Here is a 20,446-nt window from a genome sequence, read left to right on the forward strand (position 1 = left end):
GTGTGTGTGTGTGTGTGTGTGTGTGTGTGTGTGTGTTGATCATTTTAGGGGTTGAGAATTTAACCCATCCATAGAGCCCACGCTTGCCTTGTAAACATAAAGCCCTGGGTTCAATCTCCAGCACTGGGGGGAAAGACAAAATAAGCTTGTCTCTAGACACGTATAATTATAAATTATAATTTAATTTAAGCAGGGAAAGCAGCCCTCGGATGCACCATTGTTTGGTCCTGAGCTCAGACTCACACAGATTTTCTTACCCGTACTCTGGATGTATGTCTTAGCTGTGTTGATGGTTTGTGTTCTTTCTTTCCAAAAATGGCACTTCATTTCTAGTATTCTCCTTTTGAGATTGAAAAAGTCTTTTAATAACAACTCTAAAGTACTCTGTGTTCAAAACTGAGCTTTTAAATGAAATAGACTTAAAAAACATCAAATGTGAGCAGAAATGATATTGTTTCATGAGATTACAAAACAAAAATAGAGCAAAAAAAGTTTCTGAAAAAAATTTCCCAGCAGTGCAATGATCTTAGAAATGAAGTGCCCAATAAAGGCAGCAAATCAGCTAAGCCGAGATGGAAAGCAAGCCACGTCCCGGGAAGGGACAGCTCCTGCAGACACAGCGGGCAGGTTGCCCAAAATGAGGTTCCACTTGACTCCTGGGCAAAAGGTGAGCTAGACACCAGGCAAGGTCACCTATGGGCAGAACCTGCTGCTCCAGGCCTGCCTCCCACCTGGGCTGTTCTGTAGTCTAGCGAATCACCTTTGCCAGTGTGGCTCCACAGCTCGGTTCTGCTCCCACCTAGCACCTTACACTGTTGGTCAGCTTTCCATGAGCACTGGGGAGAATGAAGCTGGAGGTTGAAGGGGGATCTGAATGAAACAGCCATGCAACTGATAAAGACGCTCCTTTCCTTCAGAACTCAGAACCTCATCAGCCTTCACAATGAAAAGGCAGCTTCCATCTGTGGCATTTCTGTGTTGGGACTCACAGTCTCCCTCAGTGATTTCCCAATTAATATTTAGTATATTACTTTGTCTTAAAAGCTTCCCTTACCACCACCCGTCCCCCTCCCTGTCTCTACCCCCCTCCAACACACACACCCTACACACAAATCATCAGAACCTCTATCTACTGCTCCTGGCTTCTCAAACAGCAGAGAGGCCCCCGACCTGGCTGGTGTCTATGTATATTGCCGTGTGACTAAACGTTCTTGCATGGAAATGACGGACAGCCCCGTGTCCCAGTGAACAGACTCCCTAAGCAGAGGATGCTCTCTTTTCCACTCTCGCTTGATCACTTCCGGTTTCTGGAAGCCCCGGCGCCCGTGTTCCCCGGAGGAGAGGTCCATGAAACCAAATGACTTTTGTTTCCCCCACTCGCCTCTGTTTCAAAGCTTCAGCATAGATTCTCCCTCCAGTCAACATACATAACTCCCCGTGACAATAACGGGATGTGCATGTGCACCAAGGGGGGCATAGAATTTTTATCTCTGTAAAAATGGTACTAGCACGGTACAAGCAAAGTTTTTGTTTTTTTCCCAAGGCTTTTACTTGGGGCAATATATTGTACATGTGGTTGTGGGTTTTTTCCTTCTTTTTAATTTTAAATTGAGATTATGAACATATTTTATGCAGGTTAATATATCCTTTTCATGTAAAATTTAGCTGAAACCAGTTCTAGCACATTAACGACAACAAGAGAAATTCTCTGGCTTATTATAAACATCCTTCAAGAAACCTGAAAAGCATGTCCTCTGGAAATAATTTTGTTGGGATCTGGAATATTATTAAAATCCTCTCAGAACTCTATCACTGGTGCCTAGTGGGCCTCAGAGCTCTCTTCTACTACTGATCGGAGGAAACATCCCTTTTGGCCTTGGCAATATGTTCAGGATGGTGAAAACAAGGCTTGAGGAAGGTAGACACAGAACGGCCACAGAGGCTGGGCCGATCGCTTCATGATTTTCAACCATGCAGAGAGAAGCAGATTTCTTTCGGAGTGGATAGCTTCTTTTCTCACTACTGAACGACCTGATCTTTGGGTTTCCATAAGAGGAGATAGTTTACTGAAGACTTTGGACTGCGTAAAACTACTGCCAAAATACTTATATAATACGTATTTAATGTCCAGAACATATAAAGTACCCCACAACGTGCTCATGCACTTGGAGTGTGGGTATGTGGGTGTGTGTGCCTGTGGTAGGAGCAGGAGGCCTCAAGGACAAGCCTTGTGGGGAGCAAACAGTAGTAGCTCTGGGAGACGAGGATGGCAGCAGACGTAGGGTAGAAAGCCCTGGTGAGAGAGCCTAGACCACACGGGGACTCCGTGTTCCCAGGGGTGGAGGCAGAGAAGGGTGGGATCCAGGAAACACTGACAGATGACGATGCCCCCTGCCCTCCCACTCACAGGAAGCCGTGTTTCATACCAGAGGCAAGAGGGAGCCATTGGAATATTCTAGTCAGGGAAATGACAGGGTTGGAGCAGTTTTAGGAAAGCCCCTAGGCAACAATGTAGTGGATGGATCGGAGGGAATAAGACAGACTCCATGAGACACACTGGGAAACTCGTGGTAATTAAGCCCACAGTGTTCTCGGTTTTTCTGTCTTCAGACTCTTGCTCACAAGAACTCATTTTTTCTTTGGACAGTAGGAGTGGCCTGACCCCTCTGCAACCCTGGCCCGGGGGACTTAATTACAGAGAGGAAGGTCTCAGGGGCGAATGTAGAGGCGCATAGGATGCTGAATGGGGCACAGTGGTCATCAGATCCATTTAACCCTAAAAATGATTCTCACTGTGTTTCTCATTAATTTGAGGTGCTACTAACCTCACCACCTCCCTGATACTTTGCTCCCTCTAAACTTGATTTGCTTCCAAATCAGACACTGTATTTTCTTCCCCTGATTTATCTAAATCAATAAACTGAACTACTAATTAAAAAAAAAAAAGTCAGATACATTTCAAGAGTTCTTTGACTATCCTGAAACAAAGAAGTAGCTACAATTTTTCCTGGGTGTATGGGAATTATTTTCACAGATTTCCAAGGCAATGCCATGAGGGTGCTTGACCAAAATGAGGGAACTGGAGAGTTCCCAGAGGTTTCAGGGTTTTTTTTTTTTTTTTTTTTGAGGTTGAGTTACAAAACAAATAAAGAAATAGGTGCATCCCTTTCCAGAGTGTTCTGCAAGCCTAGAGGTTTTTGTTTTGTTTTGATGCATTATTCTGGTGATGAGAATGGGGCCCTAGGCCTGCTAGGTAAGTGCTCTGCCTCTGAACCCTGTCTCCAGGCCATACGCTTACTTTTCTGAGTGTGTTCTCTCACTCTCCAGAAGATGAAAGACTCCCTGTATTAGAATAAAGACTCACTATGAACACACACAGATTAAGAGACAGACTGCATTGTCAGATGGCCAGGAAGAAGCAGTGGTCAGGGACCTCACTGCCTGGTTGGCAGAATTTGGAAACAGATCACCGCATTTGTTATTGCTTACATAACGGAGAGGGAGTAGTTTTGATACCTTGATGGCTCTCTGTAGATTTTTTTCTTGTTTATCATTTCCCAAAATAAGCAACAAAAACTTTCCCAGCACTATTAATCACTAAAATATGTATTTCTCATAAACCATCGTGTTGTCTTAGAAACATTTGAAAAGCATTCCAACCTCCTGATCTCTGAGTGTGGCAAACACTAGGATTCATGAGTGTCATCTGGTTGATACTACAGTCTAGACAAGTGACAGGAATCATAAGACATCTAGAAGAGAGGCTGGTATACACTAAGTGATCAATAAGTGAGTGAAGGTTCTTAGGTCAGCCTTAACCCTTTTTTTCAAAGGAGAGTTTAGATGAGTTGTTAGGAAGAAGGTTTGTAAGGTACTGTAGCCTAGGACTCAGCCAGGATGCACCCTTTTACAGAGTATGGTAAACTGATCAACAGAAAAGGTAAACACCTAACTGGAAGGAGCATATACATATATACTGTGATAGTTTGTATATACTTGGCCTAGGGAGTGGCACTATTTGCAAGTGTGGCCTTATAGGAGTAGGTGTGTCACTGTGGGTATGGGCTTTAAAACCCTAGCCCTAGCTGCCTGGAAGGGAGTATTCTGCTAGCAGTCTTCAGATGAAAATGTAGAACTCTCAGCTCCTCCTTCACCATGCCTGCCTGGATGCTGCCATGCTCCCACCTTGATGATAATGGACTGAACTTCTGAACCTGTAAGCCAGCCCCAATTAAATGTTGTCCTTTATAAGACTTGCCTTGGTTATAGTGTCTGTTCACAACAGTAAAACCCTGACTAAGACACATACATACATACATACACACACACACACACACATACATACTTAAACACACACAGAGATATACATACACACATTTATACATATATATGCGTGTATATATACATGCATATATATGTGTATATACACACACACATATATATATATCCATGTATTCGTGAGTGCATGTGTATGTGCATGTGTGCATGTGTGTGACTCCAAATTATTGTCTAGATTACCCATTAAGATCTGTGTGAATCAACAAGTAGCTATTGACTTAAGTTTTAGCTACCATCAAGACTTATTGATCTGAGAAATAAATATCGATCAAATTGAGGCTGAGGTCAATGCTAACATCCTGGGGCAATAAATCTTAATATTCATCCAGTTTTGCAGATACTAGGCTTGGCAATTTCAACTCTAAAATATTGGTTACACAGAGTCCTGGTTGAGGTCAGCTTTTTTTCTGTGAGTTGTTATTGGTGGAAATTGGTATCAAAATTAACTTGACTCCATAAGACTTTGGTATAAAGCTTTTAAATCCTTTACATTCTAGATTTTGTACTTAAAGAACTATTGTTAAGAAATCTCTCACTGGGGCTAGAGAGACAGCTCAGAGGTTAAGAGTACCCATCACCCTTGCAGAGAACTGGGGTTCAGTTCACAGCATCACACGGAGTTCACAATCATCTGCCACTCCAGTTCCAGGGGATTTGATGGTTTCTTCTGACCACTTATCTCCAGGCACCCTACACACATACACACATGCACAGGCAAGACACTCATATACATAAAGTAAGGTAAATACAATACAAAAGGGAGAACGGTCTCACCAAACCAACAATCATTTTGAGATATGTATAAACATCTTGATCTACTTTTTTGTGAAGAACTTCCTATGCTGACCACTTATGAACATTTTATTTCATAGTTTACTTTGTATCTTCTCATATTCGTATAGAATATTTTTCTCTAAAATTTTTATGTCAATAAAGAAGCCTTGGGGCTGGAGAGATGGCTCAGCAGTTAAGAGCACTAGCTGTTCTTCCAGAGGGCCTGGGTACAATTCCCAGAACTCATATGGCAGCCCATACCATCTATAACTCCAGTTTCGGGGCATCTGACTCCCTCTTCTGGCCTTGTTGGGCACTGTGTGCATGTGGTGGACAGACAAATATACAGGCAAAACACTCATACCCTAAAATAAGATAAAAATATATCTAAAGAGGCCTTTAGTTGGGATACTTGTTGAAATACGTTTTATTTTTAGTTTCCTGTGCTGAGTCCCCATCTAGGGAAGCTTATCCATTCAGAAGTCAGCAATGAGACCTTGTGACTGGGACTACAGTCGTTATCTTAAGTGCTGTTCTATCCAGTCTTCTGATAAGTCACAAAACCAAAAACTGCTCAAGACAGCATTTTATACCCGTGCATTCCACAACCAGCTTATGCTAATAGATAAAAGAGAAGGGCCCAGCAGGCTTTAGACTAAAGAAAGTTATTTGAAGACTGATGACTGTCTCCCAGCTGACAGGGAACCCCATCACTCCCTGTAAATAGACTGTACATGTGTCCTTACAGATAAAGCTGGCCGATGAGGGACAAGTCTTACTGTAACAATTAAATATGATGATATGTAGAACACATATGCATGCATGTATTATATGCATATTATTGGGATACATCCAGAGAACTCCAATAAACTTCTGTCTGCTGTGACGGACATTGAAACAGCTCTGACAAGCTTTTTTCTTTCACACGCACAACACACATACATCTGCTGAACAAAGTTAGCAACAAAACAAATCACAGATGATTAACCACTAAAAACTACATAAATGTCTGTGCACATACTGATATCAAAGGGATTAGTGAATATCAAGGAGAGGAAAGAGGTGGCTCCTTCTTACAGAACTCTAAGCAACAAAGATGGAAAGGCCGAGGGAAATGCAAGGCCATTGACACGCCATAGCACACGCTTCCTTTCGCAAAGGTCATGATTGTGAGTTAAGTGAGCAGAAGCCTTGACCCAAGTCTTTTCAATAAGTATTAATCTCTGCGGTGGCAAATAGCTCCACACATTCTTGATGCCTTTCCTTTAGGAAGGTTGTGCCTAACTTCTTTTGCCTGCTTTGAATGTGAACTAGACATTGAGGCTGGTGTCTGACATATATGAGACAGGCAGACAGAAAAAACAGTGAAGAACTAGGCAAGCATGACCTTCACCTTCCCTCCCCCTCCACCAATCAGCTTCAGGTATAGGCAGTCAACCTGCATCCAAAGGAAAATTCCAGAATTAAATAATTCCTAACTTTTTGAATAACTGTTTCAAATAAATCTTATTACAGCATTTTATAATTGCTCCATGTCAGAATTGGCTATAACATTACCAGGGTTATGTGTGAAGAAAATGGAGCACACATTTGTACGGTTTGATACAACCTATGGTTTCAGGATCTACTATGGGGTGATGGAATGTACCCAAAATGGACTACCACCAGAAGGGCTGTGTGGATAGCATGCTGCCGTCAACACCTTGAGCAAGCACCCTAGCTACCAGCTACATAAAATGTTAACAGTAGTGGAGACAGACATATCGAAACTCTGATTCTTCAAAATGACTTCTGTAAATCTAAAGTTATTTCAAAATAAAAAGATTTGACATATTTTTCTCGAAAGCTCCTCAGCATCCTCTTCAGAGGGTATTATCAGATAGATTAATGCAAGAAGGTCCACTTTCTATCTTATACCCGTCTGATGATGACCTGTCTGCTCTCATTTTTGAAAGGTAACATGGTGAGAGATACTTTCATTTGGATTCTCTTGACATGTCACTCTGAGAGGTGAAGGTGGAGAAAACCTGACTCAAAATCTGATCTGAGAAGAGGGGATGCCTTTGGGAACAGACACCTTTTTAACATACTTAGGTCAGTAGAGGTACTGTTTGACCCTTGCGCTGTTTCTTGTGCTAGAGACACTGTAACAACTGGGAACAGTTACTCACCAGAGCGACTTTCCTCTGTGGTTTCAGCAGCTTTGGTTTGTGGAAAGTGGTGGCTATCGGTGCTGTGGAAGGACAACCAAGTTTTAGCTTGAAATTCTTCCAAGACTTCTTAATGCCCACCTTCTGTGGGCATTACAGACATCCCATGAAGACTACCAGAGTCTTCCTAGTCCCAAGGACGAGCTCAAGCCTCTGGAGTAGGTATCCTTGGGTACCAATAACTGAAGGATAATCATCCCCTCTTCTTTAGACATGACACTGCCTCCCAGGTCACAACAGAGCTGTATTAGTTGCTGCCACCTGCACAGAAGTCAAGTGTATGGGAAATAACCAGGAACCCTTGGTCAAGGCTGAGACAGGACTTTTCCCTGAAGACTCCGAACTCCCCTTGACCCCAAGGTCAGTAGCTGACCTGACCCTCACCTAGCTTATCAAGGAAAGACTATTGTCCTAGCTCAACAGAAGCAAACTGAGCTCTCCCTCCAGTGTCATGACCTGAACTTGGAGTTGAAAGCCAAGTTTCATAGTCCCCAAGTGAAACTTGTATCTTTTGTAGCTGAGACAGTATCTACCCTGCAATGACCCACACTATATAGAGGCATGAGTGCTGGCTCGCTGCTCCCTCCCTCCCAAGGTCTCACACTTCCCAGCCTCCCTTCCTGACTTCCAGCTATGCCTCTTCTGACTTCTACCACAGGGTTCAGTGGGATACTAGCAGAATCCAGTTAAGGGATACAAATGCATCTTGTCATGTTAACATTTTTCTCTTATATCTTTTTATTTCAAATTTGTTGAGGGTTGGACATCTGAATAGGCCAGTCTATCTAAGTAGTGTCTATCTGTAGATGATCTTGGTCCTGCTAAGATCTATGCCTGTTTTTTCTTTAAGAAATACCTTTCTTGCTCACTCCCATTACTCTAAATAAAAACACCAATCACAGAATAACCAGTCATAGAATGTGTATTTATCAGTAGAATAAGTCTGAAATATACTGCATACATCTTTAAAATGTCAGAGGTGTTCTTTCCCTTTAAGAACCAGGAAGGTGTTGCCAGCCCCTGCCTCACTTCACCATTAAAGTCCACTAAATCCAATATAGACTTTTCTATGCATGTTGACTTACTTACCTCAATGCCAATGCCCAAACCTAGCTATGTCCCATACCATTTCAGTTCGCTATGTCTATAATCTAGTGGGACTGTTTGCACCACAGTAGTACTGAGTGACAAGCCATCCATCTATTCCTCTGCCCCGATCCTGCATTTGATCCCAGGTCTAGCCCTGCACCAATCAAGGTGGCTTCACTTAGGAAATTGAAGGTCAAGTCCTTACCTTTGGCAGGGACTGCAGGTGGAACATCTACCTTTTTCTTCTGCCTCTTACCCTTTTGTGGCTGCAGCGGGGCCAAGCTGGTCACACTGGTGACAGTCTCCCCTGAGCTGTAAAAGAAAAAGACCCAGATGAAGCCAAAGTTTATTCACTGCTGAAAACTAGAACAGGAAAGGAACCAGTGGCTCTCAAGAGCTTTTAAAGACTCCTGATGCAGGCATCCATTCAGTCTTGTTTCAATGCTTTCCTATTGGTTCCAACATCTCACATAGAAGCTCCCTGTAGAATCTTTTGTTCCCCCGCAAAGGGTGCAGCATGTGAAATGTGATTCCCAAAAGACTCTATCTCCACAGACCATGAAAAATCTCTGAGGTGTGAAAGACCATGATCAATTTCCCAACTATCAAAATAAACAGTCAGTAGAGCGGTAATTAGCGTCACAAAGGAGAGCACCACGTATGCAAACATGCTAAACTACGTCATGAAAAGGTACAAAGAGAGGGCACTTCCCTTTCCCTCATTCCAAAATGACAGCAGTCAAAGTTGAGTAAGCACTCTTGCCAAGCATGCAGATCTTCTCTGAGTACAACCTTCCCCGAGGAAAAACAACTTGGCAACATTTACCCCAAAATGACAGAGCCTTGGTCTCTTTCACATATAGTCTGGTTTCTGAAAATTCCTTGCATGAACATCCCTATGTATGCATGAAATGATGCATACGGAAGACTCAGGCATTATAGGACTGTGCAAAATCTGAGCAGATGTTGAAACAGGTCAACTGTCACCAGTGACTGGTTAAGTAAAGTACAGTTATTCTTACACTAGGTCTGCTGTGGTTAGAAATAGAAATAAAGCAGTATCCCATGTACTGAGGAAGTAAGATACGTTGTGATTCTATGTCTCAGATACATTGCTAAGAAAAAAAAAGGAATGTGAAATACCCTGCACTTCATATCAAAACAGGGGAGATAAGCTATAAGCTAGAATGAGCTTTCCTATGTGTAGAGAAACTTTAGAATAGTCAAGGGTCTTGAGGATAGAGAGGCTGGGACACTGACACAGATGGGAGACAAGACAGAGAATCACTGCTGGATGCATTTACAATTATGCACAAGTAGATGTATACACATAGTCACAGGCAATTGCAACAACAGTCCTAAATATTTAAAAAACAAGTAAATGAAGACTCAGTGTGGGAAAAAGTCCAAGTGTTCCCACTGGGATTCCCCAGGAACAGCTTATTTTCTTTGGGAACAACATGGATAAGTGGTCATAGTTGTAGAGTGCAGGAACCACTGTGTAAATGCCCAAATAGCTAAAAAGGAATGTGGGTTTACAAAACTCTGACCACCAAGAGCAAACAAGGCTTTGCTTAAATAGACAAACACACAGCAGCTTGCATCCGTAGCCTTTTAAACTCTTGACATGTTTGTTTCTTTTTCTTTTCAAATAAAAGCAGTCAGGTCTGTGGATTAAAAGTGGTAGTTATAGACATGGAAATGAAAGGAAGTAAGCCTGTTGTGGCCAAAACATGAATTTTGTAAATATTTCCACAACTTTTTTTCCTTCTTAAAAACAAATAAACTAACAAAAACCCCCGACTATTTTTAGGACAGCTTTAGGTTCACAGAAGAACTGAGAAGGGATGGAGGTTTTTCCCAGCACTCTCATGCCCAGCTTTCTCCTCCCAACAAAACAGCTTACCAGTTAACAACTGGGGAGCAGACTCACCAGGAACATCCACAGGCTAAAGGTAATGTTAAGTAAGGTTCTATGGGTTTGGGCATTTATGTGTTTGCAGCATATCATATTATATCAAGTGGCCTCACAGTCCTAAGGGTCCTCTGGGCTTTGCCTGTTCATATCCTTCAGGTCCCGGAAACCTTGATTTGACTGGTTCCATAGTCTGCTGGTTCCAGGACATTGTAGGGTTGGAAGCATATCATATGAAGCTTATTCATACTGGCTTTTTTTCACTTAATAACAGTCACTTAAAGCTTCTTTCTCCGTGTCTTTTTCTGGTTTGGTGGCTCATATATGTTTATTTCCAAATAATATTCCATTGTCTGGCTGTCTCATAGTTTACTCATCTATTTATCAAAATAATTCCTGTGTCCGAGTTTGGGGAATGTCTTGGTTAGGGTTTCATTGCTGTGAAGGGACACTATGACCAAGCCAACTTTTATAAAGGCAAACATTTAATTGGGGCTGGCTTACAGTTTCATTACAATCATGGCAGGAAGCATGGCAGCATGCAGGAAGACATGGTGCTGGAAAAGCCAAGAGTTCTACATCTTGACCAGAAAGAAGCCTGGAGGAGACTGGACTCCGTTGGGTGGAATTTGAGCATATATATGACCTCAAAGCCCACCTCCAGTGACACACTTCCTCCATCAAGGCCATGCCTACTCCAACAAGGCCACACCTCCTAGTAGTACCACCCCCTATGGGCCAAGCAGTTAAACACATGAGTCTATGGGGGCATCCCTATTCAAACCATTAGGCATAAAGCTGCTATGAACAGGTTTTTATATGAATACAAGATTTAACACTATATTTTATATATCTTTAAGGAATTGCATTAAATTTCAATCTGACACCTTTATTTAGCCTATATTTGTATATTTTTCAACAAGGAGATAAGCTATAGTTTACACAGCTATTCTCTAGCATATGAACAACTGATTCATTCTCTAACATATTTGTTCTGAATAATTTCCCATTTCTTAGGTTGTCAGTTTTAAATTTGAATCTGAAACCTGGAATGTCCACGTTAGAGAGAAACATCTTCAAGGCCATCTTCATGCCTGTTGTCAAAGCAATTGCCAACAAGCTAGTGATGGTTTATGGCTGTCCTGTCAGTGAAGAACTGATCCATGTCATTGTCTTACCACTAAGTTTATCAGTTAGAGAAGAAACATAGGACCCTCTTTGGCTGTGCATCTTTGATTGGCACAGAGGATGGCCATGGCCTGTGTCTGTCTGCCTGATTCCTCGTACTAATAATTTACTTAAAGCCTTAGACTTTTCACATAGGTTTGCATAGATCTCTTCCACTAAGCTGATACATTTATTGCATTTTTTTTCCAATCCCGCTATGTGGTGGTTTGAATATGCTGGGCACAGGGAGTGGCACTATTAAGAGGTATGGCCTTGCTGGAGGACATGTGCCACTGTGGGCATGGGCTTTAAGACACTCATCCTAGATGCCTGGAAGCTAGTCTTTCTAGCAGCCTTCAGATGAAGATGTAGACCTCTGAGCTCCTCCTGCACCATGCTGGCCTGGATGCTGCCATGCTCCCACCTTGATGATACTGGACTAAACCTCTTAACCTGTAAGCTAGTCCCAATTAAATGTCCTTATAAGAGCTGCCTTGGTCACTGTGTCTGTTCACAGCAGTAAAACCCTAACTAAGACACCCTTTAATCCTGGACTTACATTAAGTTCACAGTTTTCTTCTCTTTCTACTGATATCCTTTGACGGTGTTTCCATTTTGTCTCTGAACTCAGACAGTATCCCTAGACACCTCTCACATAGAAGAATTAAATGTTTCCACTTTCTCTTCCTTTTACTTGGACTTAATTCTTCCCCTCTTTCATGCATGATTAAAGTTTCTGTAACACCATTTCTATGAACACATGCTATATGCCCAGGGGTTTTAGAAAGCTGAAAAGGATCTGTCTTGTCACCAGCATTTTCCTCCAAAACAGTAAGGCTGCATCCCACTAAATTTAGTTCTAATTCATAGTTCAACAAGATTCCAAGCACACAGTGCCAGCCACACTTTTCTCTCCAAATTATGTTTCTCCCATGGCGCCAAGCCTGGGAAGACTTTTCGACTATGAAAACCCACCTTATGATTAACTTTCAAGAAAAGTTATGCTACATCTTGAATGGGAACAGGGTTCCAGTTTGTCTCTGACACAAAATATTGGTGGCAGTCAAACCAAAAAAGACAGAAAGCCAGGCCCGGAAACTCCCTCTAAATTAGAGGGCAGCGCAATCTGAGAGACGTGCTGTTTGTGGGGAGCTTGTTGTTAAATGGGGATGTTTTCCTGGCTCCAGCGTGGGAGAGGCAGGAGGCGACACATGTGGTATGAGAGTCTTGTCAGAGGTACCATGGTCCCTGCCTGGTCACCTCCTGAAATCTCTGTTCCACAAGGGCAAAGAACTACTGCTCTGGAACTGGCAGAATCTTGGTTTAGTGAACAGATGTTGGAAATGGGGCAGAAGATGACACTGTAGCTGCAGAAGTGATTCTAGATAAGTCAATCATTTCCATGGGCCTCCACCCTTCAGTCTATAAAATGGATGACAAGTCCATGCCAGCTGTCTCACAGGGCTATTATGATGTCAGATGAAGTAGTGTGGGCCATTGTATCGATTGCTTTTCTGGTTGTAACAGGAACAGTTTGAGAGAGGGAGGATTTGTTACGGTTCAAGGGTGCAAAACAGTCCATACCACAGTGGGCCAGGAAGCAGGGTGGGGATGGTGTGAAGAAGTGGGGTGGCTTGTGCTCCAATCTCCTTTGCTCCCTTTTATTCAGTCCAGACCCCCAGTCCATGGGATGGTCCTGTGTGCACTCACGGGCAGTCTTCCTCTTCAGATACTCCCCCAGCTTAGTCAAGCTGACAAATAAAATTAGCCATCACAGGTATACAAAGGCTACACACATCAAACAGGAATCCAGGACATGCATTTCACAGCACCTCATTGGAAATATGATGTTGCCACTAGGGTGGCATGTCACGGTGCTCACGTATCAGCCCCGAGACGGCAACTTTCAACTTTAACACCAATCAGAAACTTCTCTGCACAGCCTAGTATGCCATGCCCTGCTCTGACACATGCTCTCCCACAATCACAGTGGTATCCAATGCAATGTGGGACAGACCAGGTTAGTAAGGAGAGAAAGACTGACTCACAGACTAATGCATTGCCTCCCCAAGAGGCCAATAAACTTGTGACCTTGATTTTGCAGGGATTTGAACAAATCCTTGGTAAACTTTCTTTTATTTGTCTTTCAGAAAACAAAGTTAGTAGTAATTGCTATGGCTGGGTTTGTTTGGTGTGAGCCACTGGAGAAAGGACATGGTACCTGGAATCTTCATCCCTCTAAGATAAGTAATCTAGATTTTTACAAAAGCCTAGAAAATGAAGACAGAAAGATTTCTGCTTGAACTAGCTCTGGGATAAAGCAAGCTCCTAGTACCAGAAGGTGGCATCCATTCTGGTATGTTTTATGTTTGTACTAGATTGAGTATGGTTGCTCAAACTTCTTCCCTGGTAGAAGAAGGATGGATCAGCATGAGTGCTGGAGTCTTAGGAGCTGGAACTGTGTCTGGTGCCCATGATCAAAAGTTGTTCCCACCCAAGAATGGGCAGAGGAGGACAACTTTTTCCTGAAAATTGTCTGGAATGAGTGATGTCATAACCAAAATAGTGTACATGGTAGAAATTCTGTGTATCTGCTTGAGAGTTAAAAGTATTTGAGAGAACAGAGAGGAAGGGGGAAAAACCTACCATATACCAAGATGATTCCACCAGAGAACATAATTACAGCTAAGCCTTCTATACCCAACCACAGCCTCCATTGCTAACTAAATGTGACATCAAATCACAATTGTGATCCACAACATGGGTCCCTTTCAGTTGCCCTGGCCACTAAATGTTAATCCTGATACCAGCCACTATGAGACATGCTAGCACTGGGAACTGAGGAGCTCCCAGAAAACCCCACTACAGATGCCTAGTGATACTCTTGGACCTGACCATTGTGAAGCCTATGTTCCTTGGGATCTGACATTTCTAGGCTTCATTTAATGAGCAGGTATTTTTCATCCCTGGGTAGAGATGTCTGTCACATGCTACGTGGAGATTTTGTTCTCATCTGAAATAAGACAGCTAGAGACCAAAGATCTGGACACAGAGAGCCCTTAGCAAGTAGGGCTCAAGAAGCAATGTTGCCGGGGCTCTGCTAGCACCCTTCTGGGTCTCCTGAGTGCATCTTACTTCACAGTGTAGTGGAAGGTTTTACTTTAACTGATCTGTCGAGAAGTGTTCACCTTCTTCATTTCTCGTCCTGATGAGCTGATGCTCAGCTTGTATCACAGGAAGGCTCTATCCTTTACAACTGGCTCTCTGCTCATCTCTTCAAGGTTGTAAGCATCCCACATATACTACATGTACCATGAAATCTTTATTGTAGAATCTTGATGAACTGTTAGTTTCTGTAGCTACAGTGTTGACTTGCTTGTTACGTTTAGAACAATAATAAGTATTAGTGACTACAGGGGCGCTCCTTTCTCAATGTCAGCTACCACAGAAAAAGTCCAAGAGGTCATGTAAATGGGACGACTTTTCAGATATCTCACCCTTGGCTCCAGAGCCCTCAACTGCTACTAAAATACACAAGGTCAATTAACAGTGTGCTACTCAGTGGATCCAGGAGATACTTAGAGGTCGTGTAACTTCACTTTTAAGGTAGGTAAACAGACCCTGCCATTGTCTTTCACCACGACACTCCTAGCATCTCACATTATGTCTAGCTCATGACAATCGTTCAACAACCACCACCAATGACTATCTTCAGTGTCAGTGTCCTAACTATATAATTAGTATGGAATCTGTTCTCAATGCATGAGTTAGGAGTAAGGCAAGTCGTGTTCTGTATGTGCTAAGCTGCAGCCAGTGTCTCTAGAAAGGGCTGTCAGGGTCTGACAGCCATAGTTCACTAGCCTTTGTTGTTTCTGCCCTCCCCGTGACCTATTTGCAAGCATATTCTGAGCACCAAGATAAAATCTGCTCCTTTGTGAGCTGGTCTCCAAAGCCTTTCCCCATGGACAGATTTCCCAGGATCATTCACAAGTGGATTACATCATCCAAGTTCACTGTTAGCCCAACATACAAACTGAGCCTAGAGCCACTGAGCCCATCTTGCTCTCTGTCAGCTCCTCCACCACCTACCTGTTTACGAAAACTGCAACATAGGCTTTGTCAGACCAATACTTTTTGTTTGACCATAAAACGTCAGAGTGCTAACTTATAAGATCTTAGAGACTCTGAAATTGCACCTCTGCCTCACTGAGACCCTGGCATGTTACTTAATGAGTAACACAGTCAGGGGCTGTTTTAAAAAAAATCTCTGATGATACATTAAATGAAACTCAAGATAACCATGGACTGTGACTCCAACACATCTCGACTACAGTTTGTGAACACTACACAGTTGAAGAAAGGCTGGCTCAGGAGACATGATGCCACCTTCCTGTGTCTTCATTGGGAGCATATACTGTCTTATACACAGGAGATGGCTGACCTAGGAACTACCTTTACCCCCAACTCTCTCTCTCTCTAGACAGATTTTTGAATTTGGCCAGAACCCAAGAAGCATCACAACTCTGAGTAATTGCAGAACTGTGTTTTAAAGCTGTTTTTTGGGGACTTTTTAGACCCATTTCACAGAAGCTGCTGCTCTCGTCGCTGACCTTTCAAGGGAAGACATGTTAAAAACTCCACAGAATTTTGAAATGCTTGCTTTGTTCTGGGACATCTGCTTCCTAAGGACATTCTGTCAGGAGAAAGGAAGAATCTGTCAGTCTCAAAGGCCAGCACCATACCTCTCAGACCACGGCAGCTTCTTGCCTCAGGGCAGGACACAGTCATGATAATAAACTTTACTTTTTTTCTTTGAACTTCTCTTAGCAAGTCATGAAACAGCCTAGAGCCTCTATCTTGCCCCGGTCACTTGGCAAGGCCCCTTTCCCTATGACCACATTTTCCTCAGCACCAGCATGTGGCCCTTTTCTGAGAGTCCCTCCCTGCCTAAGGGTTTCCTCTCCTGGCTCATGGCCCTGGTCCGGTGATTTCTGCCATTTTCCCTTTGGAAGGGAGTGATCAGAGGACAAAAAGGACATTGATCATGCCCCAGCTTGAGACTCAGAGCCCAGTTACCATAGTAGCAACCAAAGAGGGCATCAAGACTCTGCTCTTTGTCATGAAAAGGATGGGCTTAAGTACCTGGGCCCAGGACACAGTCATCTCAAAGCCAAGGTGAAGGAAGGAACTGAGTTGTTCTCCAGCCAGGCACTGCAGGAGTGAATCAGAACCACATAAGGTCACCTTAGGCTCTGATCAGGAGGATGGGTGGTAAGGTGGGTGGTAAGGCTTTGGCCCCACCATAGTTTCAGGTTGAAGAAGGAAAACTTTTTTACAAACACATAATTGTAGTTGATTCAGCAGAAAGCATTCCATGGCGGACACTTTGGGCTTGTCATCCACTACATCACTGGAAGCTCCCAGTGTGGCTGTCATAGAGGCAGAAATAACATTTGGGTAGAATTCTATGACTGTGGTAGTTTGAATGAAAGTGGTGCCATGGGCTTATAGAGATTGGCACTATTGAGAGGTGTGGCTGTGTTGGGATAGGTGTGGCTTTTTTGTAGGAAGTGTGTCACTAGGGGTAAGCTTTGAGGTTTCAGATGCTCAAGCTAAGCGCAGTGTGTCTTGATTCCTTCCTGCTAACTATGGATCAAGATATAGACCTCTCAGCTGCCTCTCCAACATCACCTCTGCTTGCATGCTCCCATGCTTGCCACCACGCTTCTTGTCTTGATGATAATGGACTAAACCTCTGAACTGTAAGCCAGCCCCAATTAAATGTTTTCTTTATAGGACTTGCTATGGTCATGGTGTCTATTCACAGCAATAGAAACCCTAAAACAATGACTCTGACCTCTGGGTTATAGTTTAGATCTTAAGAGTCCTCTGGAGGTCATGAATTAAATCTTGGTCAACAGTCTATGGTACCATCAAGATGTGGTGAAACCTTTGAGAGGCAGAGTCTAATTGGGAAGAAATTAGGTCATTGGGGACACACCCATAAAGAAGACATTGAGATCCTATCATGGCTTAAATGTGAAATGTCCTTTAGAGCCTGTAAGTTTGAACATTTTGTCTCCAGTTTTTTGGCTCTGCTAAAGAAGGTTATGGAAACTTTTGGAGGTGAGGCCTTGCTGGAGAATGTATATATATCACTGGGGGCAGGCTTTGAGGTTTAACTTTCTCTCCTCTCTCTGCCTTTGGATTGCTGGTCCAATGTGACAGACTGGCCTCATGCCTCTGCTACCATACTTTCCCCCAGGAGGACTGTGTCCTCTCTAGACTGTAAACCAAAGTAACACTTTCTCCTCTAAGTTGCTTTTGTTGATTACTTTATTAAAGCAAACCCAACAGATAAACTAAGAGTCCCTCTACTCTTCCCTGCTCTCTTTGCATCATTGCCACCATGGGATGAGAAGGTGTGCTCTTCCATAGTCTCCTGCCATGATGTGCTGCCTTGCCACAGACCCCAAAGCAAAAATGAACCCTTCCCCATCTTAAGTTGACTTTCTCAAGTATTGTGTCACAGCAATGGAAACATGACTAACACACTTGTATATTCCAGGGCTAAGGAAGACCAAACTCCAGTCCACCATGCAAGGATGACATCCTTGCTGTACTTCTTGACCCTGTAGTCACCAGCTTTGAATGTGACTGCTGTATGGAGGGTGAGGAGGAGTAGGGTGGAGGACCCAAGACAGGAGGAGTTGCAAGTTCTCCATGAAGCAGAGCCAGGTATACCAGGATGAGGAGAGGCCGATAGGCTGGCCTTCTGCAGTCATGACTGCTCCCACTATAACCCTCCCTCCAAATGACACATCTGCTTCACTCTAGTCCAGGAACATGAGGGGGCATGGTTTTTACGAAAGAAACAAGCAGCTTTGTTGAAGCATAAGTAATGGCCAGTACAAATTGTAGCTCATAATAAATAGTCTCGTGCAGTTTTATAAACCTACAAAGTCGTGCAACCATCAGTACAATACATTTTTAGGACACTGCACTCACAGGCCCCAAAGTTCTAGACTTAGTCCACATCACATTAATCACAGCCACAATTAATCCCCATGCTCAATCTCATCTATAAGCAGCCATTACTCTATTTTCTGTCTCCATAAATCTCCCTTTTCTAAGCATTTTATTAAAATAGCACACAGTTGTAAATTTTGCACCTGGTTTCTTTCACTTTGTGGTGTTTTGAGAATGGTCTGTTTCTGGTCTGATTTGTGGCCAACTGGAAGTTTATCGGATGGGATCTGCTCTGTTTTGTTTACTCTCTCGCCAGCTGATGAATGCATTTGGATCTTCTCCAATTTCTGGTTATTATGAATAGAGCAGTTGTGAATAATTCCACCCAGATCTTTGTGTAGGTATACACTTGGGTAGATCCTTACGAGTACAGTCTGCAGGTCATACTAAGAATCACACCTTCAGAAACTACCAAACTATGTTCCCCAGTGGCTGTTCCAGTGAGCAGTGTACATGATGCAGTTTCTGCATAGCCATGCCAACACTTGGCATCCTCTGTCTCTTGGATTGTGGGCATTATGGTTGGGGTTTGCTGGAATTACATTGTTATTTAATTTGCATCTCTCTAATTAATGACTAAAGATATTGGGCATGTTTCCACATCCTTATGAGCTGCTGGTACATCTTTAGGGAGATACCTGTTCAGATCACTCTTGCCTGTTTTAACTGTGCCATTTGTCATCTTATCATCTAGTTGGAAGAACTCTGTATCTGAAAACGTGTTGCTCATCACTTATTGGATGTGCAAACATGTCCTCTTATTTGGTGGCTTATCTTTTCATCTTTATAATTATGTCTTTAGAAGTACAATGCTTCTAAATTTTTATCATTTATGAACTTTGCACAGTGTCACTTACCCAATCCAAGGACACAAGCATTTTCTCTTGTTTTCTTTGAGAAATTTTGCAGTTTTAGCTATTATATCTAGACCAAAACTCTTTAATTATCTTGATGATGTAATTAAATTTAATTAAGTTGATACCGATGCTGTGAGAAAAGATGCCTCAGTTCACGTTTCTGCCTGTGATTGTCTACGAAACACACACCACTTGATAAAAAGTATATGTCTTCTATTTAGAATTGATCTGGACCCTGTCAGAGTTCAACATGTCAGATCACACATAGAGGATTCCCCTGCATCCCATGTATCCTGTGACCTGTGTACTGCATATGCTCACCTGACTGCTGTACCTGTTTGCACTGGTCCCTTGTTGTCGAGACTCTGCTTATAGCTTTAAACAAAATGAACAGTGCCCCATTTTGTTCATGGTTAGAGATTGTCCTACTGTTATTTCTCTGTAGCTTTCAATTTTGATTCACTGTAGTCAAACATTATACTGTATGTCTCCATTTTAAAAACAAATTTGTTGAAGTTTGTCTCATAGCCTGTATATCTTGGTGAATATTTTATGGGGCCATGAAAAAAAGAAAGTATTCTTCCATAGGCTGGTTGTTTGAGATGGACCAACTGTGTCCAGTTGGTTGACTGTATTATTCATGTCTTCAGTGACTTTGTAGGTTGAGGACCTAAGCCAAGCCTAAGGGTTGCTAAAAATCACCATGGATTTTTCCAACTTCCCTAAGCTCTTCAGATTTGGCTGTTTGAGTTCTGTGTCTCTGTTGTTTGATGCATATACAATTTAGGACCATTGTTTTCCCATGGAGTGGCTCATTTTATCATCTAATATCCCATCCAATCCCTAGAAAGCATTTTTCTTTGTGTTCTACTTTAAGAGATATATGATATATGCGCAGACTGTCTACTGTGTGGCATCTCTTCTTGCATCCACTTGCTTTCATCCTACCTATGCCATTTTTATGAAGTGAGTTTCTATTAAATACAGTTGGGACACATATCGTCTATGTGATTCAAATGATATATTTAGACCAGTTTAAGATAAGTGGTATGAAAGTATTTTGTTAT

The 20,446-nt window shown here is 42.6% G+C and overlaps 1 protein-coding gene across 1 annotated transcript in view; it reads right to left on the reverse strand.

The window, feature by feature from the left end:
• Vstm4 (V-set and transmembrane domain containing 4) overlaps positions 1 to 20,446 on the reverse strand; it is an 83,308-nt gene that overhangs the window by 16,754 nt on the left and 46,108 nt on the right. Inside the window, exons 6-7 of the mRNA XM_028789115.1 lie at positions 8,617 to 8,723; positions 7,284 to 7,345 (exon numbers count right to left, since the gene is read on the reverse strand). Of these exons, the coding sequence (XP_028644948.1) occupies positions 7,284 to 7,345; positions 8,617 to 8,723 (169 nt within the window). The remainder of the gene's footprint in view (positions 1 to 7,283; positions 7,346 to 8,616; positions 8,724 to 20,446) is intronic.

Source organism: Grammomys surdaster, unplaced genomic scaffold (genome assembly GCF_004785775.1).
Source record: "Grammomys surdaster isolate TR1022 unplaced genomic scaffold, NIH_TR_1.0 125789, whole genome shotgun sequence".
NCBI classification, from domain to species: Eukaryota; Metazoa; Chordata; class Mammalia; order Rodentia; family Muridae; genus Grammomys; species Grammomys surdaster.